General features: G+C 41.5%; 1 protein-coding gene across 1 annotated transcript; it reads left to right on the top strand.

Moving 5' to 3' along the window:
• The first annotated feature begins 94 nt into the window (after nt 1-94).
• On the top strand, nt 95-10,129 carry angptl2b (angiopoietin-like 2b). Its single transcript, XM_005729542.1, has 5 exons — nt 95-565; nt 4,953-5,857; nt 7,544-7,737; nt 8,711-8,981; nt 9,082-10,129. The coding sequence occupies exons 2-5, from the start codon at nt 4,969-4,971 to the stop codon at nt 9,279-9,281; spliced, it is 1,554 nt and encodes a 517-aa protein (XP_005729599.1). The 5' UTR covers nt 95-565; nt 4,953-4,968; the 3' UTR covers nt 9,282-10,129.
• Nucleotides 10,130-17,424: the final 7,295 nt, after the last annotated feature.

The following is a 17,424-nucleotide window of genomic DNA, read 5'->3' as shown; positions in this document are numbered from 1 at the left end:
AGAGAGAGAGAGAGAGAGAGAGAGCGGGTGGGTGAGAGAGAGAGGTGCAGTGGAGAGAGACAGCCTCTTAGAGCTGTGAGGCAGAAGTGATGGATTCAGCCCACAGGAAAGTGACAGTCCTCTCCTAACGGGCCGCGGGCAGCACACAACCTGCCTCAGACTCTCACTGTTGATCAGGAAACTACCTCTGCCACCTGGCTGACGTTACCAGCTGTCCCTTTTTTCTCTTCACAACTTTTTTTTTTTTTGTTAAAGTGGATTTGGGAGCAATCTCCTTAATGTTTGAAGATTAGTTTCAACTTGACGTTCTGTTTGGCTACTGACAGTTTCTTTTTTCTTTTTTTAACAATTACAACAATAGGCTTTGAAACGCCACCTTTTCACCGGTGGAGTGGACTAAGGTGAGAAAAGGCTGAGTAACTATAGACAGCCAGAGCGCAGAGAGGACTACGCGGGGGTGCAGGTTTCACCCTTGGGATGACGTTCAACCATAAGAAACTTCAGACAAGTCTGGCAGGAGGGCAAAGGAACTGAAGGAGCCTCACCAGTATAGTGCAATTATCTCGTAAGCATGATGTAACCTTGTCATGTATCTGCAGTTACCTTATGATCTGGTTTATTTCAACAGGGTGTTGCATTCATTCAAAAATGACTTTACTCGTTTTTAGTATCTTGAGGTAGCGAGTTGTGAGTAGACTCGGTCTCAATAACTAGTTCTAGTAGTGTGGTTAAGCTCACTTTGCAACAGCAGGGTGAAGTCAGACTTCTGTACTTGGTTTAATGATTTCTGCCTAATCCTGAATTCAGCAGTCATCATGCAGCATCCGTCATCTGACTCACTGCTTGTAGCTAAAAGGTAATTATGCTTTATGGTGACTAACTGGACTGATGCTGACTATGACAGATTTGGCCAAGGGGAGGTTAATTCAGCACAGGGGGATGCTGGTGAGTGAGCCTCTATAGTGAAGTGCCTCTTTATTACTCATTAGGAAAAAAAACCCTCTGTGTTTTCAAAACACAGAGCTCTTAAAGTTTAAAATGAAGGGACATGCCCTGTACGTGTTATATGTATGAAGAGCTCTTTATGATGGTGCCGGACACAAGACTTCTTTTTATTATCTATAAATAACTGCTCATTTATAAAGAGGGGGGAGAAAAAAAGGGACAACTTTACTATGTTAAGCACACTGCAGCTTCAGGATGTTCCCCTGGACTCAAGAGGACAGGGAAGCAGGCGGTTGAATCTAGTCTTTGTTTCTGTTGCCAGGGTGGTGTTTGGATAAGGGGGCTTTGAGGTAGAATGCTGGAACTTATCGAAACAATTCCCAAGACCCCCTGCCTCCCCGTCTGAAATCACAAGAGAGAAAAAAAAAGAGCATTGAGTGGAACAAAACCTACATTCAAAAAAAAAAAACTTTATCTCCGCTTTTCAGTAGACAGTGGAAATTACAAAAATAACCCGTTACCAAGCTGGTAACTGGGGTTAATCATGCCTCAAATGACATGTTACACGCTCATAAGGATTACATGCTTGAGGAAAGAATGAGGTTCGCCTCAAGGTAAAGCAATAGTGCAGATTACCATGAGCAGATTGAATTTGACTCTGATCCAACACTTATTGGGTGTCATGCAGGAGACTGCCAGTTCTCAGCAGCGGTGGCGCTAATTTGAACATGCAGCACAAAGCCACGCGGCAAAGTGTCCGCTTCTTTTTTGGCAACTGGCAAATGAGATGCTGTGTAGCCGTGTTGTGATCTCCTGTTGAGGGTGATGATGATGGTGTGATTGTGATGCATTCATACAGAAAGTAGGACAATGAATGAAGTGGGTCAGCAGCTATGGAGCATCTTACAGGTAGATGATGAGAGGCGGGGGGTGGGGGCGTAGTAGTGGTCCTCCATCTACAGCTCTCGGTTCCGCCACTGCCACTGACTCTCGGTGTGAGTATGGCGGCTCGCTCTAATGAGGTGACGAAGAATGTTTGGAATGCCATGCTCAGTCTGAAATGAGAGGGGCTGGGGTGAGAGGCACGGACCAGCCGGAGCAAGGCAGCCCACCTTCTAATTAATATGTGCTGAGCATGACCATGGCGCTGGTCAGAGACACAGTGACCTCGCCCCCTTCACCCACCCATCACACTTAATTTAACACGGAGCAAAATCCAGAAAGAGGAGTCGTGTAAACACAGACTTACCACCTGAAAACAGTGAAACCAAAACATGTTGGTGTGAAGCAGACTCGAAAAAATTACCTAAGAGGAGCTGCCAATCATACTGCAACAAGATCATATGCCTTCAGGGCTAGAGCAGAGTATGTATGGATATGGCACTTTTAAGGACCACTCAATAATTGCAGCGTTTGGTGGTCAGTAGCAGTTTGTTTAGGTGGACTGATCTTAGGACTATAAAGTCCGCGGGGTTTTAACAGGAAATAAGGAGGTAAAGGCTTTTCCGCTGATCCCCCTGGCAGACTATGGATAAGGTAATAACATGCTGCCTCTGCTGGGGCAGATGAGACTGGCTATTGTCCCCAGGATACTGAACGGCAGCAAGTGTTGTTATTAGAAACACATTAACAGGGGGAAAAACATTCATAGACATGCACAGACTGCATCACACTTGCGAACACACGTTTCACAGCAAGCTGCAAACATTTTCCCCTCAGCTTTGAAGTGTAGAGAAGCCTAGAGCAGGAGATTCCAGGCTAACTACGTCCAAAATGGGAGTCCTCCACAGCAGGGGCAAATCACACGGCATTTCTCTGAGACAGAGCTCATGTTCCGGGGGGGAGAAACCGCAGGAGCCGTGGACAAATACAGTCATCAGCACATTGCAGGACAGGCCCTGAGCTGCTCTATTATCATGCCGCGGGCTTACTTGTAAGCTATTATTAGTCACTTCTTCAGGGTTTGATCTGTAAGACTTTAAGACTATATTTGTCAGACTTGATTAGAAGAATCTCTTTGCATAGTGTGAAAAATATTTTGACACTACAATTTCAGCGTCAATCAGTAATAGCAGAGATGCCCTCACTGAGCCGGGCTTTGTCAGATGGATTAGCTTTTCTGAAAGACAGAAGAGTTTCGTGCTTTATCTAAAGAAGAAACTGTGCACTTATTTATTTTTATTTTTATTTTTTGCATAGGTGACGAGTGCTTTAAAGTATTGTATTACCAAAGTACCTCTGAGACCTTGTGCTCTTTTGTACTGTAATTTAAAAAGAAAATGTTCTGGCTGAGTAAACGATGACATCAAAAACACAGGTTGCATAAGACTAGCATGAACTGTGCAGAAGATCATTTCTATTACTTTTTTTTCCCCCAGGAAGAAAGTGTTTACACATTTGATTCTAGACAGATAAAGCCAGAAGAGTCAAATGTGCCAAGGGTCATGATCTTGGACAGTGCTGCATTTCTCTTCTCCAAGTCTCCAATCTAATGTGCTGGCTACACGCCCGGATTAACAAGACAAAAACATTTCTGCTCTCTTCCCAATTTTGTGCTCACCGTTATATGGTAGATGGTCTTTTACACAAAGATAAGCAATAACGAATGGAAGTCCTGAAGGCAGGCAATCGTTACACACCCAATTTAGGTTTCTCTGTAATGCTTTATGATTAGGCCGGCCCACTTTGACTCCAAGGAGGTGTTAAACAGGACCCCTCTGTAATCCAATATGCAGCAGCTTTCAATTATGCTGCCCAAGGAGTTACAGGCCTTGTTATCCTTATGCAGGAGTTACATTTACCTCAACAACCAGTAGCACATTCCTCCAGATCTTCAAAAACTCTGAAAACTTATTTTACTAATAATATAAATGAATTCTAGGGGAATAGCTCATATTTTAATTCTCCTGAACCCTTGAGGAAATGCTTAATTACACACAGGAAATATGATTTTAAAGAGATTTTAAACTGAACTTTATCTCAGATTCAATCAAGCAAAGATGAGGATAATATTAGCTGCCTTTATTCATTCATATTCATGCTGAATGCTTTCAGGGTAAGCTTTCAGTCTCGCGGTCAAAGCAGAAACAGACGCGTTTAAAGTCTGCAAATTAAGATGAATTTCCTTCATGACTTATGATTAATCGTCTGAATGCAACCAATTTCCCAGTTTTGGTAGGAGCTATATATACACAGAACTGATGCAACATGCTCAATACTTTAAACAGAGCTTTGAATAGCATCATCTGGTGGTGTCTCAAATTTTCCATGAGTTAAGATGTCCAGGCCTGCAGAGTGGAACAGATGCATGTTGGAGTGCGTAAGGGACAAGTGGTGGCAGTCGCTCAAGCGGAGCCGACGCCAGAATGACAAATTAAGCTAAGCGCACGCTCCTACCAGCGATTTAATAAACCAAAGTGATCAGCACATCACTGTTCGGGGCAATGAGGTGTATTAGTAACTATCAAACCACGTGTGCATGTATTGCTTTTGAAGCTCGGACTTCAATTTTAAAAAAACAGGCTCAGCACGTTTCGTAAATTACACTTAAAGCCAGAGGCAAAGCAACAGTGTCTGCTCACACCAGCAGTGATATGAACAGCAAAGACACTGAGACACTCAGATTTATGGATTACGCATGAATATAATGCATCTGTGACACTCAGCAGGGCAAGTGAGCCATTTTCTTTCAGTTGACTGTATCTTTGCCAACTTCTGCCCAGCCTACACTGACATGTGTATGCATGCTGCTTCTGTACCTGTTTGTTTCTTGTGGTTAATGAAGACAAAACCAGTGTATCTTGATGAGCAAGCTTTTTCTGGTAATAGACCTATGTTAACATCAATATTCTCTTGATATTGCAACAAAATAAGGTTTTGGTTTATTCCTATTTGTGCTTTTAAATGTAGAAGTAACAGATTGAGCATAGCTGTGTCTTCTGCTTAACAGTTGATAGTTTCCCCCTAAACATCTCCATGTTTTCCATTTTCTTACTTGCATTCTTTAGAGTTGGACACTAACTCATGGAGCCCCCTTCAGTGGTCCTGCTAGGGCTCCTTGTAGTTTATGGACTAGCCTGTGGAGTCCAGCAGACGTTGGGGAGTCGCTCAGACGGCAGCCGTGGCAGGGGCAGTACCCAAGAATTTGAGAGCAGTGAGGAGGGTCTGGAAAGAGATTTTATCTATGCAGGAAGGAGCAAACGTGCTCCAGCTGACCAGCAGCAGGACAAATGTTCCTACACTTTCATTGTACCTCAACAAAAAGTGACTGGAGCCATCTGTGTCAACTCCAAGGAGCCAGAGGCCATGCTGGAGAACCGGGTCAACAAACAAGAGTTAGAGCTGCTTAATGTGGAACTACAGAAGCAGAAGAGGCAGATCGAGACCCTGCAGCAGTTGGTCGAGGTGGATGGGGGCATCGTCAACGAGGTCAAGCTTCTGAGGAAAGAGAGTCGAAACATGAACTCCAGGGTCACTCAGCTGTACATGCAGCTGCTCCATGAGATCATCAGGAAGAGAGACAATGCGCTAGAACTGGCACAGATGGAGAACAAGATCCTCAACCAAACCTCTGAGATGCAACAGCTCACCAGTCGGTACAAAGATCTCGAGCACAAATACCAGCACTTGGCTTCTTTAGCCACCAACCAGTCGGCTCTCATTGCCGTGTTGGAGGAGCAGTGCCGGAGTCGACCTCCTCCTCGCCATGTTCCCGTGCCCCAGCCCCAGCCGCGGCCTCAGCCTCCACCACAACCCTCACCCCCTATTAACAAGCCCTACCAGCCGCCTGTAATCCCACGCATCAACAACCCAATCAGCAATGAAATCCAGAGTGACCAAAAGTCTCTTCCACCAGTTCTTCCAACAATGCCCACTGGTACGCACAGTCCATCTACCACTGACAAGCCCTCTGGTGAGTCTAACAGTCCAACAGAAAACATTTGTATTTGATGCACTGGTACCAAAACAAACCAGCTGCCATGACAAACAGCATTCGCAAAACAAAGACCGTGTTTGTGAGTGAACCTCTTAATCATTAACACCCATTCTTCGTAGTCAGAGCAAATTTAAATTTGTCCCACACATTCCTAGAGGAGAGAGCTGGCCGTGAGAACAGAAAAGCTGTTGTCTTCTGCCTTTTCAGATGCATATCATCAAATTGCCACGATTTAACCCGCATAAAAACACAAGCATGGCTAACTGTGTGCGCCTAAATGGATACCTGGCCCTAAGCCCATTGTCCTTTTGAACATGTGCGTGCAGATTTAAGAATTGATGCGAAGGGCATTTGATGGGATCAGTTGCAGTGAATAGTACACCGCCACTCCTTTTTATTAAAAGACTTTCGTTTTGGTGGAAAAACAGCGGACTATTCCCAGCATTTCCAGTGGGAGCATTTTCCGTTGACATTTCGTGCCACTGCATGCCACTTTTCACCAGGCTGCATGTGAACAGTAGCCTTTGTATGAATTTTTGAAAGGAGGCAAGTAATTTCCTGCCCACGGTCATGCAACTAACACCCCAAAAAGTTATTCAAAACTGTAACAGAAAGCTACACACCACGAAGAAGTAAAGAGAGGAAGACAGGGATTTGAAAGGCAAACAGAAAACATGAGGATGAAGTCTAACAAAAAAGGGAGGGTGTAACTACAAACAGAAAGAGATACCCTGAGTCAATGATGTCATTTGTTCCAGCTGAACCAGGCAAGACTCGGTCATATGTTCCACCGAAGAAGCAGACTTTATCAGGCAGAACAGAGCAAGGGCAGGGCAGGGCAACTTTCTGGCTTGTATCGGCCCAACACAGACATTCCTGAGAGTAAATGGGTGGCTAAGAGTGGACTATGAAACAGATATCATCCACAGTGATTTCTTGAAACCAGAAACATGTGTATAACAACACGTTCTTTGCTTCTTTCTTTCATATGCTTGCTTTTTTTCCTCGTGTAAAACACTGATGGACCTCATCCTCAAACTCCAATGCTCCGTGCGGCCCATAATTGTCTTTCTTTTTGCATTTAAAAACTGTAACACGGGCCAGTTAGCAAACCACTCAAGCATGCAATCTTGAGAACTTAAATATATTTTAACATTTTTGCAGATGAGTGTTTTTACCATATTTGCTATGCTTGGAAGAAATACAGGCACATGTTCAAATTAGGGTAGATACAGCTGCTGAAAAATAATGCAGTTTTGATGCTGCTCAGGCTGTTCTGTGCAGTTTCTTTCCCCTCTGCAATAACATTAACATCTTGGTAATATAAACACACACGGAACTCTAACGTGTTATACATGACTGAAACGTTTTTGCTATTGTTTCATCATTCAGTAGTCAGGATTCCCTTTGCCCTCATGCCAGTGTTTCTTTTGGCTGCGCAATCAGCAGCCATTTCCCTTGTGATAGTAGAAGCCAAAGTCAATTCTACTGTTAAAATGAGCGCCTGTGCAGAAAACTGGGATTCCCTGTGGTAAAGTACAGTAACTCTTTGTGTCACTCTGAGTTTTTCTCTTTTTCTGACTCTCAACCTTTGAGCAAAGACTTGCAACTGAGTGTGTTTTACATGCTGTGTACACATTATGCTTTAATCTTTCTGTCTAGGCCCGTTTAGAGACTGTCTGCAGGCTCTAGAAGACGGACACGCAACCAGTGGCATGTACCTGGTGAAGCCAGAGAATGCCAACCGACTTATGCAAGTGTGGTGTGACCAGAGGCACGACCCAGGCGGCTGGACTGTGATTCAGAGGAGGGTGGACGGCTCTGTCAACTTTTTCAGGAACTGGGAGACGTACAAGGTGCGGCAACTTCACACCAGATCAAGGACTTCATGGTCTGGAGGGAAGCTGGTTACTTATGTAGGGTGTTTTGACACTAACCAGATGTCAGTGACCAATGAATAGGTGACTGTTAAGCTTTCCACGTGTCTAATATAGTCTGATTGCCCTGCATACGTCACAGCCTAATACCTCATTAATTTCAGCAATGAGGTATTTGTCTCAGTGGTCTTCTGAGACAAATTCACACATACAAAACTATTGGATTGCATTTGGAAGTCATGTTAGTGTGTTGTATTATCATTACTGACATTCTGGAAAAATACTTTTTGAATATTACACCAGAACTACCAGATAAATGGCTATGGAGGGCTGTGGAGAACATTACCACTTACCCAGGGGAACTAATTTCCTCTATCTCTTGAATGGGAAACCTCTTACAGTGGAAGATGGAGTTCATAGGTAAACATTTATAGGCTGTGACTCCTGATTAAATCTTAGCTCAGAGGAACAAAAGAAACTTTTGCAAAAAAACCTCTAAACCACACAAGATCTCAAATTGCCTTTGTGCACTCATCAAAAGAAGTGTTTCCACAATTTGAAAAACCACAAACCAACTTATAATATGACCAGAGCCAGAAAATAGTGGCGCGCCAGGATCAAGTATGTTGGCTTTCACACTAAATGCACTGTATCCTGCTGCATTCTCAATAACAACATAACAGTGGAAATCTGGAAAACCGACTGAAGCTATAAATTCGACTCAAAGGGTCCATTTATGATAATGTTCCTTGACGATAAACAACCACAAAAAAAAAGAAAAAAAGAAAAGAAAAGAGAGATAAAATTCACAATTATAACCAGAGCAGGAGCAACGACCCTGAATCATCCCCCGGCCGTCCAATCTAACCATTCAAAGCTTTTCACACAACATTCAGAAGGGATTTACTAATTGTACTGATAATGGTTTTTTTCTTAACACTGCACTTCACAGCAAGGTTTTGGCAATATTGACGGCGAGTACTGGCTGGGTCTAGAGAACATCTACTGGCTGACTAACCAGGGAAACTACAAACTGCTGGTCACACTTGAGGACTGGTCTGGCAGAAAGGTGTTTGCGGAGTATGCCAGCTTCAGAGTGGAGTCTGAAGCTGATTTCTACAAGCTGAGGGTGGGCCGCTACCATGGAAATGCTGGAGACTCGCTGACCTGGCACAACGGCAAACAGTTCACAACACTGGACAGAGACCACGATGTGTATACAGGTAAAAATCTGGGTGACGTTCCGGCAGATTAGCTCCAATAATTTCTCCATGTTTATGAGCATAGCTTGACTGTTTCTCATTTATTTTCCACGTTTTTAAGGAAATTGTGCCCATTACCAGAAGGGAGGCTGGTGGTACAACTCTTGTGCCCATTCTAATCTGAATGGAGTTTGGTACAGAGGAGGACACTACCGCAGCCGCTACCAAGATGGAGTCTACTGGGCAGAGTTCAGAGGAGGAGCTTACTCATTAAAGAAAGTAGTCATGATGATCCGTCCAAACCCCAACACCTTCCACTGAGCATCCGAGGAACATATACTATACTGTATGCCTCCCTAAACAAACTATTTACAGGCCATTGTTATTCTTTTTTTTTTCTTTTTTTGGGGGGGGGGACCTAGAACCAGGTCAAGGTAAATTGAGATAAAAGTGCAATATCAAACATTAGGGCAATACTCATCTCCATGACAACTTTACACATTTGCTCCCTGCTTTTTCTGAGGTGTGCACATTCTCAGTGTAAAATATGAGACAAATGAAGGCGTGCTCATTGCTCAGAAGTTATTATAGAGACAGGAACCTTAGGTGACCCTTTAGGATGTGAGGGAGTAGCTTTAAGTTAGGGACCCTACAATATATAGAGTTGACACAGGAAATGTATCCAGTGATTGTTTTTTAAAATTTCATTCATTTTTCAAAAGTGCAATTTGTAGAACCAGTTAGATTTATTAACTTGTAATAGAGCCTTGATTTTTTTTTGGCCAGTTTTTTTTTCTTTTCCAATTTGAAAAACTGCACAGTTCATGTACCCGGCGACATCTCCTCTTTTCCTCTTCTCTCTCTGTCTCTGTCTTGGTTTTTTTTTAAACCTTAAACTGTTAGCGAGTACAAAAACCTGATTGACAGTATTTTATGGAACTTTTTTTAAGATCAACGTTTTTTTTATATTCATTTTGAAATCTTGAATAGCTTGAGCAGGTATCATAAAATTTGCTTGTATAAATCAAGCACTGTATTTACTGTATAAATCTCGTGGTTTGTTGATGTCAGCAGATCCAACAAATTGCGTTTGTACATAAGAAATTTGTAAAATAATGTATTAAAAATTGTCATGACACTTGTAATTGCAATAAAATATGTACAGCTTGTGCACGTTTTTGTTATTTGTGCCTCGTGGGTCAGTAACGTCAGCGCGTAGGCACTCAGTAGTCATAATGTACAGTCAACTAGACAAGGTTTTTTCCTTTTTAATGCAACTTTCTATGATTAAGACACTTCTAAAAGCTTAACCATCTCATAGTGTATAATCATCAGATGTTTCTTATTATACTGAAGCATTAAGAATGTGGCTTATAAGATATAACCTAATAATCTGAGCAATATTCATTAGAATAACTGTGTAAAATACTTTGTGTTTTTACTGTGGATAAATGTTCATCTACGTAAAAGGTTTCTAATCAAATTACCCCAATAACTGACTTATAAGTGGAGTATTGCTCTTTTAAACTTCTTCTGAGTCCTGTGCTCACCGTGCCAGTATTTTATGTTCATCATAATTGCTACCTTGCAGCATACAGTGCTTTTCACAAATTTGCTTTTATGATGTCTTTTACTGCAATAACCACATTCTGTTCTGCTTTAATTTGCTCCAAAACAACTCAGCAGCTTACATAACATCATTAAAAAGCTTAAAAACAAGATGCTTCAAACACTGTCGAGAAAGAATTTGCATAGGACAAAGAGTTAGCGTACCAAATATGACTAATGCAATGTGACAGGCTCGTAAAATTAATGCATCCAGCAGCCCCTTTACTCTGACAGCAGAAACCACCTTTAGCTCGCTATGTGTCAATGAGATTTCCAAAGACAGCTGGAAAACAAAGCAAAAACGACTCAACACTGACATGAACCAAACTCCATTAATGTCATATTTGAGATCAAATTGTAGCTGAAAAGGGTCTGGACAGAACGGAGAGCATTTCAAATCAATTTAAACTAAATTCCTCTGACTGACAGCTTCAAAGATCATCGAAGATTGTCTATTGAGACCGATTATTACGGAGTAAATCTTTGCCACTTGCGGTTTAAATTGCCTCACTCCAAAATTTACCATGTTAGCATTTTGGGCTGCCAAAGTAAAGATATATGAATATGTGACAGCAGCCAAGACACTTGTTCAACATTAAACTGACAAACGCTGGCTGCTATATCTGGCTTATGAGTCAAAAGTTAAAAAGCTTTCTCCTTCATAACAAAGAGGCTGTGGATGGGACAAAGGAAGGCATTCATCCCAGTGACTGAAACGCTTATAAGCTATGTACTTAGTAAAGACGGATGGGACAGTAAATTTTACTCTGTACCAAGTCCAGTCTTCCCAGTTAGATTAACGCCATTTTTTAGAGCAATTACATGTTATAACCAGTTTAAATCTGCTTTGTCAATTAACCTAATCGTGGTAAAACACAGGATGGTGTTTCATCGTCTCCATAAACACAGACGACAGACTCTCTGGATGCCGGGTATGTCTGAGGACTCACCACTATGGAAAACCTTCAGTAAGGGTGGCCCCAACTCCTCAACCAACATGGAAAACCTTGAGCTGACATAGCGCTCGCTCAGCACAAAAAGAACCACATTTCCTGAACCTTCAAACCTGAACCTTCAAACTTGGCGTCCATTGTTGTTTCACATCTGTAAAAGTCAGTGTCCTTGTGTTTTCAATTGAAAAACTTTTTTGTTTCCTGTCCCCCCACCATCACCACCACTAGCCGTTTCACGTCAATGTTGGAGTTAATGTAGTCATAACAATAAAAACCACCGAACAAATTTCTCTCTGGAGGAAATCAACCATGCACATTTCATGCTTTTACTCAGAGCAAAACAGACACGTCCACCAAGGGGACTGTCCAAGTCACATAAGTTGTAATTAACTGTTAATTATTTAGAGCTCAACTAAATATGATGAACAAATTGAGGTGAATTATAGGCTTAAAGAAATTATTCTATTAGAACTCCTGTGTAACAAATGTTCTGAGCATAAAACATCCTTGAACGGAAGATGTCAACACTTATTTTCAGGATGTTAAATGTTTTGACATCCAGAATTATGAAAGGACTGTGAAGGGGAGGTGACTTTTCAACTGTATCCTTTTTCCATTTTCCAGTGGCTGTGAGCCAGTGTCAGGGTAACGCTTTTTTTAAGAAGATGAAGAAGCCAGTATAACTGCAAAATAAGATTCCATCCATCCATCCATCTTCATCCGCTTTGTCCGGGGCCGGGTCGCGGGGGCAGCAGCCTAAGCAAAGAGGCCCAGACCTCCCTCTCCCCAGCCACCTCCTCCAGCTTATCCGGGGGAATACCAAGGCGTTCCCAGGCCAGCCGAGAGATATAATCTCTCCAGCGTGTCCTGGGTCTGCCCCGGGGCCTCCTCCCGGTGGGACATGCCTGGAACACCTCACCCAGGAGGCGCCCAGGGGGCATCCTTGTCAGATGCCCGAACCACCTCAGCTGGCTCCTTTCGATGTGGAGCAGCAGCTGCTCTACTCTGAGCCCCTCCCGGATGGCCGAACTTCTCACCCTATCTCTAAGGGAGAGGCCAGCCACCCTTCGGAGGAAGCTCATTTCTGCCGCTTGTATCTGCGATCTCGTTCTTTCGGTCACTACTGCAAAATAAGATTGAATAATAAAATCAAGAATGCTGATAGCCTTTTCAATAAATTAAAATAATAAATTATATATTTAATTGAAAATGCTCCATATACAATTTATGACGCCATACACAGTATTTTGTTTAAAGTGAGAGCTCTGGTGTGTTTTCTGGAAAATATGTGCTCATTTTGATTTTTTAATGCCAGCAGTAGGTTTCAAAACAGTTTGGGCAGGAGTAAACTCCCCTCCATGTTGCATCATGCCTTCTGTTAACAACACAGTAACAATTGAAAGCATTTGGTAACTCAGGACACAGACAGCTCTGGTTTTGAAATCAAAGGGCTAAATAATTTTTTGCTCAACAGGATTTAGGTTGATCAACAAGTTCGGGGCCTCCATATTTCTGATTTACTTTGTGCCAATTGGTGTGAATGGATCTAAAATGATGTTTGGCACCTGGATTCTTTTACTATTAAAGCTCTACTAGTGTTACATCAGTACAGAATGTGATATGGTATCGTCTTGCTTTAGTAAATAGGGATGCTTTGATTCCATACGTGGACTGGAGATAAATCCAATCCTGACTCTTAAAGCTAGACTGAGTATTGGTGAAAATAGGCCAAAGTATCAGGTTGATCTTTTGAATTCAGTTCTATATTATTCAGGGTTTGCAGCACAGTGAACAACTTAGATTATACAGAGAAAGCCAACAGCTAAAGAGTCTGTTATGGATGCTACGCCAACAGCTTTTCTTTGCATGCTTGCAAAAGTTTTCAGTTATTTTCATTTAAATGCAAACTCAGATGAGTTGACCAGTCTGCTTCTCTCTGTATCTCTGACATCTCACAGAAGGAAAAGGTCAAAACTAGTGCAATTTTTCAAAGTGGTCTTTAGCAGTGATTCTCCGGGCTTTCTGAAGGTTATTCAATGATTTTTTTCAAATTTTTAGTTCAGTCCCTGAACCTGATCACTTTCAGAGGAATATTTTTTTGTTTGCTCAGCCACTTAACGCTGACCTATGAATTATTTAAGCAAAAAAAGAAAAAAAGAAACTTATTTTAAGGGATTAACCAGTGTTGAGTCTACACATAAAAGACAACTTCGCAAAGAACTAATTTTAACATGCAGCTTTAGGCACTTTGTCACAATCTGTTGCACAAACACATCATTTGTTACCATTTCATTAGTTGAATCTATGTAAAAATGCCAAAGATAGCACATTCTGACAGGTATAAGTAGAATAGCATTTTTACAGCAACAACGTGATTTCCATAGAGTTCTAGATCAGAAACTTGGCATATCTTGGCATGGTGTGCAGTGTGTCTTTAAAACATCTGAGGAAACTGGAAAAGTGGAGAATAAAAGAAGAAATGGTGGGTCTAAAACACTATCTAGAGCAGATAAAAAGTATCTGAAAGTCATGTCCTTAAGAAACAGGAAAAAAAACCTGAAGATCCAGATGCATCTGGACCTTCAGTTGATCCATCCACAGGTCACTGACCTCATTAAAAATAGTCTCAGAGGAAATGTCGCTGTCAAGAAGCCATTCTTAAGGAAGGGAAAAGCTGAAGTATGCCAAATTACACAAGAACTAGGCTGCAGCCATCAGTACAATATAATGGAGGTTTGGAGCTGCATTTCAGTCAGTGGCTATTGGGATTTTGTTGAAATTTATGAAACTGTACACACAGGAAGGTACAGTCAGATTTTGAACCACGATGTAATACCATGGTCCACACACACTGCCAGTGCAGTAAAATATTACCTGTATAGAAAAACACACAGCGTAACAGTATCAGTCGTGGATTGGCCTCCCCAGAGCCCGGACATCAACATTACTGCACCAGTGTGGGATCATCTTGACAAAGGACGGAACTAAAAACACCCAACATGCAAACAAGACCTTTGAATGCCCTTTAAGAATTCAAGAACTATTCCTGAAGACTACTTAAAGAAATGACAAGAACGCTTGCCTAAGAGAGTTCAGGCTGCTGCACCTATGTTTAAGCTGATCCAGATGTTACACATTAAAGAACCTCTCCCTGTTCTTTCCTCAGAATGATGAATAAAATTGATAAATTTAGCAATCATATCAGATCCCTTCCCGAAAACCCAATTTAAAAAAAAAAATCTCAGCAGCAGCATTTGTTGCTCTAAAACCTGTATATCATCGGTCAGTATTAATGGGGCCTTCACAGATGTGCACTGAAGCATTTTTGCTGAACTCTATGCTGATGCTCTCTCTCCTCTTAAACCCAGAGGACACAATTTCCATGATTTCCAAAGAGAAGTTCAAATTTTGATTGCATAGACCACAGGAAAGTTTTCCGCTTTGCCTCAGTCCATTTCATGTGAGCTTTGGCCCAGAGAAGGCTGGGTCTTTTTTTCTTTGCATGGCAGCATTTTAATATCCATCAGTGAAGCGCAGTACAACTGTATTCACTCATAGTAAGAAGTGTTCCTATGTGAGCCTTTGTGGTGATTTCCACTACAGGACCATGCCTGGTTTTATTGCAGGGCTGTCCAATGGCTGGAAGATCATGGCTTTTCAATGCTGTTGTAGTTTTGCCCCTTGAAGACATTTCTACTATTACTCTCTTGTTATTCTACAATTCCTGGACCAAAAAAAAATAAATTCTTTGGATGCTATTGTGATACTCAGTCAACTCACTGACCTGTTGTTTCCCATCCCAAGTTTCCCACTGAGTTTATTGTTTGTTTATACTGCTTCCATGATAAAAATGCAATTTCATCATTTGATAGTATTTGTACTTTTATAACCTTGAATATAGGCTTTTAATGTTTCCCAGATCATTGCATCTTTCTGGTGTGTGTGTGTGTGTGTGTGTGTGTGTGTGTGTGTGTGTGTGTGTGTGTGTGTGTGTGTAAAGAAAGCATAATTGCAACATATTTTAAACTAACGGTAAGAAAGTGGAATCAATTAATCCTTTTTTTTTGGGGTCTGCCATCTTTTTGTTTAATGTTACTGACTGTCAGGTATCCTGAGGTATGAATGCTATGCTATCGTTTCAGAGTCTGTCTCTGAAATCAGTGCTGACATCTGTTTAATGGAGCATTCCTCTGAAGTGACCCGACTGTGACTCGACTCGAGTCCGTCACTGTCACCATCTCTCTGTCAAAGAGCAAAAGCCAACTCTGTGCGCCACCCAGTACCAAAAGGAAAAGGAGTAAAGATTTTTCCGAGTCGTTTAATTGACCCCTTTCTAATTGCTGAAGTAAAATGATTGTGATGCATATGGGAGTTATTAAAGAAGCTTAAAAATAAAAACACATAATAACGCAGCAAGGCTTTCCTTTGGAAGAATAGCCACGTCATTGTTTATCATACGTATTCAGTCTAACTATGGTGGATTTAATAACATGCCCCCCCTCCCACCATTTTTCCCATTGTCCCCATTTTCCAAAGGCTCAGCGTTTGAACTTTGGAGATGTGCAGATTTACTTTTAGCTTTAGAGCACATGTCGTGACTATTGTTTCATATTCTTCCACAATGTCTACAAGTTCTGTGCAGGGCCTTCAGAGGAAATTTCTTAAGGGTCAATAAGAAGAATTTTCCTTAGCACAATGGAAATTGTTATGCAACACAATGCGGAGACCCCCCCCCCCTCCTCCCCTCCCCAAAATACTGCAGGCATGGCATCTTTATTGATGGAAAACCAAAAAATCTCTATCAGTGTAATTTATTGCATCTTTGAAGATAGTGATGCTTCAGTTTCGTGCACGGTAAATTTTTTTCCCATGTGGAACCTGTGACCTCTAGAAGCCAAACTCTGTTCTCCCTGCATTTTTATTCCACTGCTCCCTCAATCAATAATAGCTCACAGATGCCGGACACAAAGACCCACATACGAACTTCTTTATTATCTGGCATTAGTTTGATAAACTCATTTACAAGAAATTTGGAGAGCAATTAATTTTTAGCTGAATCCAAAATCCTAAATGTTTGTGTATTGGTATATAAAAGCAAAACATGTGCCACCGCATGTCTGTTGGAAACTATTAAAATTTAATTTAATATTGTAAAAAGCTGATGGATTATTGCTGCCAAATACTTAACCAGACCCTCAAAAAAACAAAACAAAGTGCTTATTTCTTTGGTTTACTACTACTTTTCTTTGGTTTGTCTACTCTATAAGAAAGCTAATCAGCCAATCACATGGCAGCAACTCAGTGAATTTTGGCACGTAGACATGGTCATGGTGACGTGCTGAAGTTCAAAATGAGCATCAGAGTCGGAAAGAAAGAAGATTCAAATGGCTTTGAATGTGGAATGGCTGTTGTTGCCAGATGAACTGGTCTGAGCATTTCAGAAACTGCTGATTTACTGGGATTTTCTGCACAACTATCTCAAGGGTTTACAGGGAATAGTCTGAAAAAGAAAAAGATATCCAGTTCCCTGGCATTTTTGTGGGCAAAAAATGCCTTGTTGATGCCAGAGGTCAGAGGAGAATGTAGAAAGCCAACAGTAACTAAAGAGCATCTCTGAGCACACAACAGGTCAAACCTTGAAGCTTCCACTCCTCTCAGCTAGAGCAGGGCGATATGGCCAAAAATATTTATCGCGATATATATTTGAAAATTTGCGATAACGATATAACTGACGATATAATTGATGCGAGACAAAATACAACTCCACAACATTACTAGCACAAAAAGACAACCTATCATTTATTTTCACTTAAACAAGAAGCTTTTATGTACATTAAAGCTTTAGAAAAATGTAACAGAGCAAATGCAAATTCCTTGCTGAAAGTTTAACCAAAAGGCATTTC

This window comes from Pundamilia nyererei, unplaced genomic scaffold (genome assembly GCF_000239375.1).
Source record: "Pundamilia nyererei isolate P.nyererei 1_Seehausen unplaced genomic scaffold, PunNye1.0 scaffold00033, whole genome shotgun sequence".
NCBI classification, from domain to species: domain Eukaryota; kingdom Metazoa; phylum Chordata; class Actinopteri; order Cichliformes; family Cichlidae; genus Pundamilia; species Pundamilia nyererei.
This window is presented reverse-complemented; position numbering and strand designations above follow the sequence as displayed.

Excerpts from the sequence above, each read along its gene's own strand:
- angptl2b (XM_005729542.1), top strand. The coding sequence starts at position 4,969 with ATGGAGCCCCCTTCAGTGGTCCTGCTAGGGCTCCTTGTAGTTTATGGA. Across the intron at positions 5,858-7,543 it reads TACCACTGACAAGCCCTCTG|GCCCGTTTAGAGACTGTCTG; the intron begins GTGAGTCTAACA and ends CTTTCTGTCTAG. Across the intron at positions 8,982-9,081 it reads AGACCACGATGTGTATACAG|GAAATTGTGCCCATTACCAG; the intron begins GTAAAAATCTGG and ends CACGTTTTTAAG.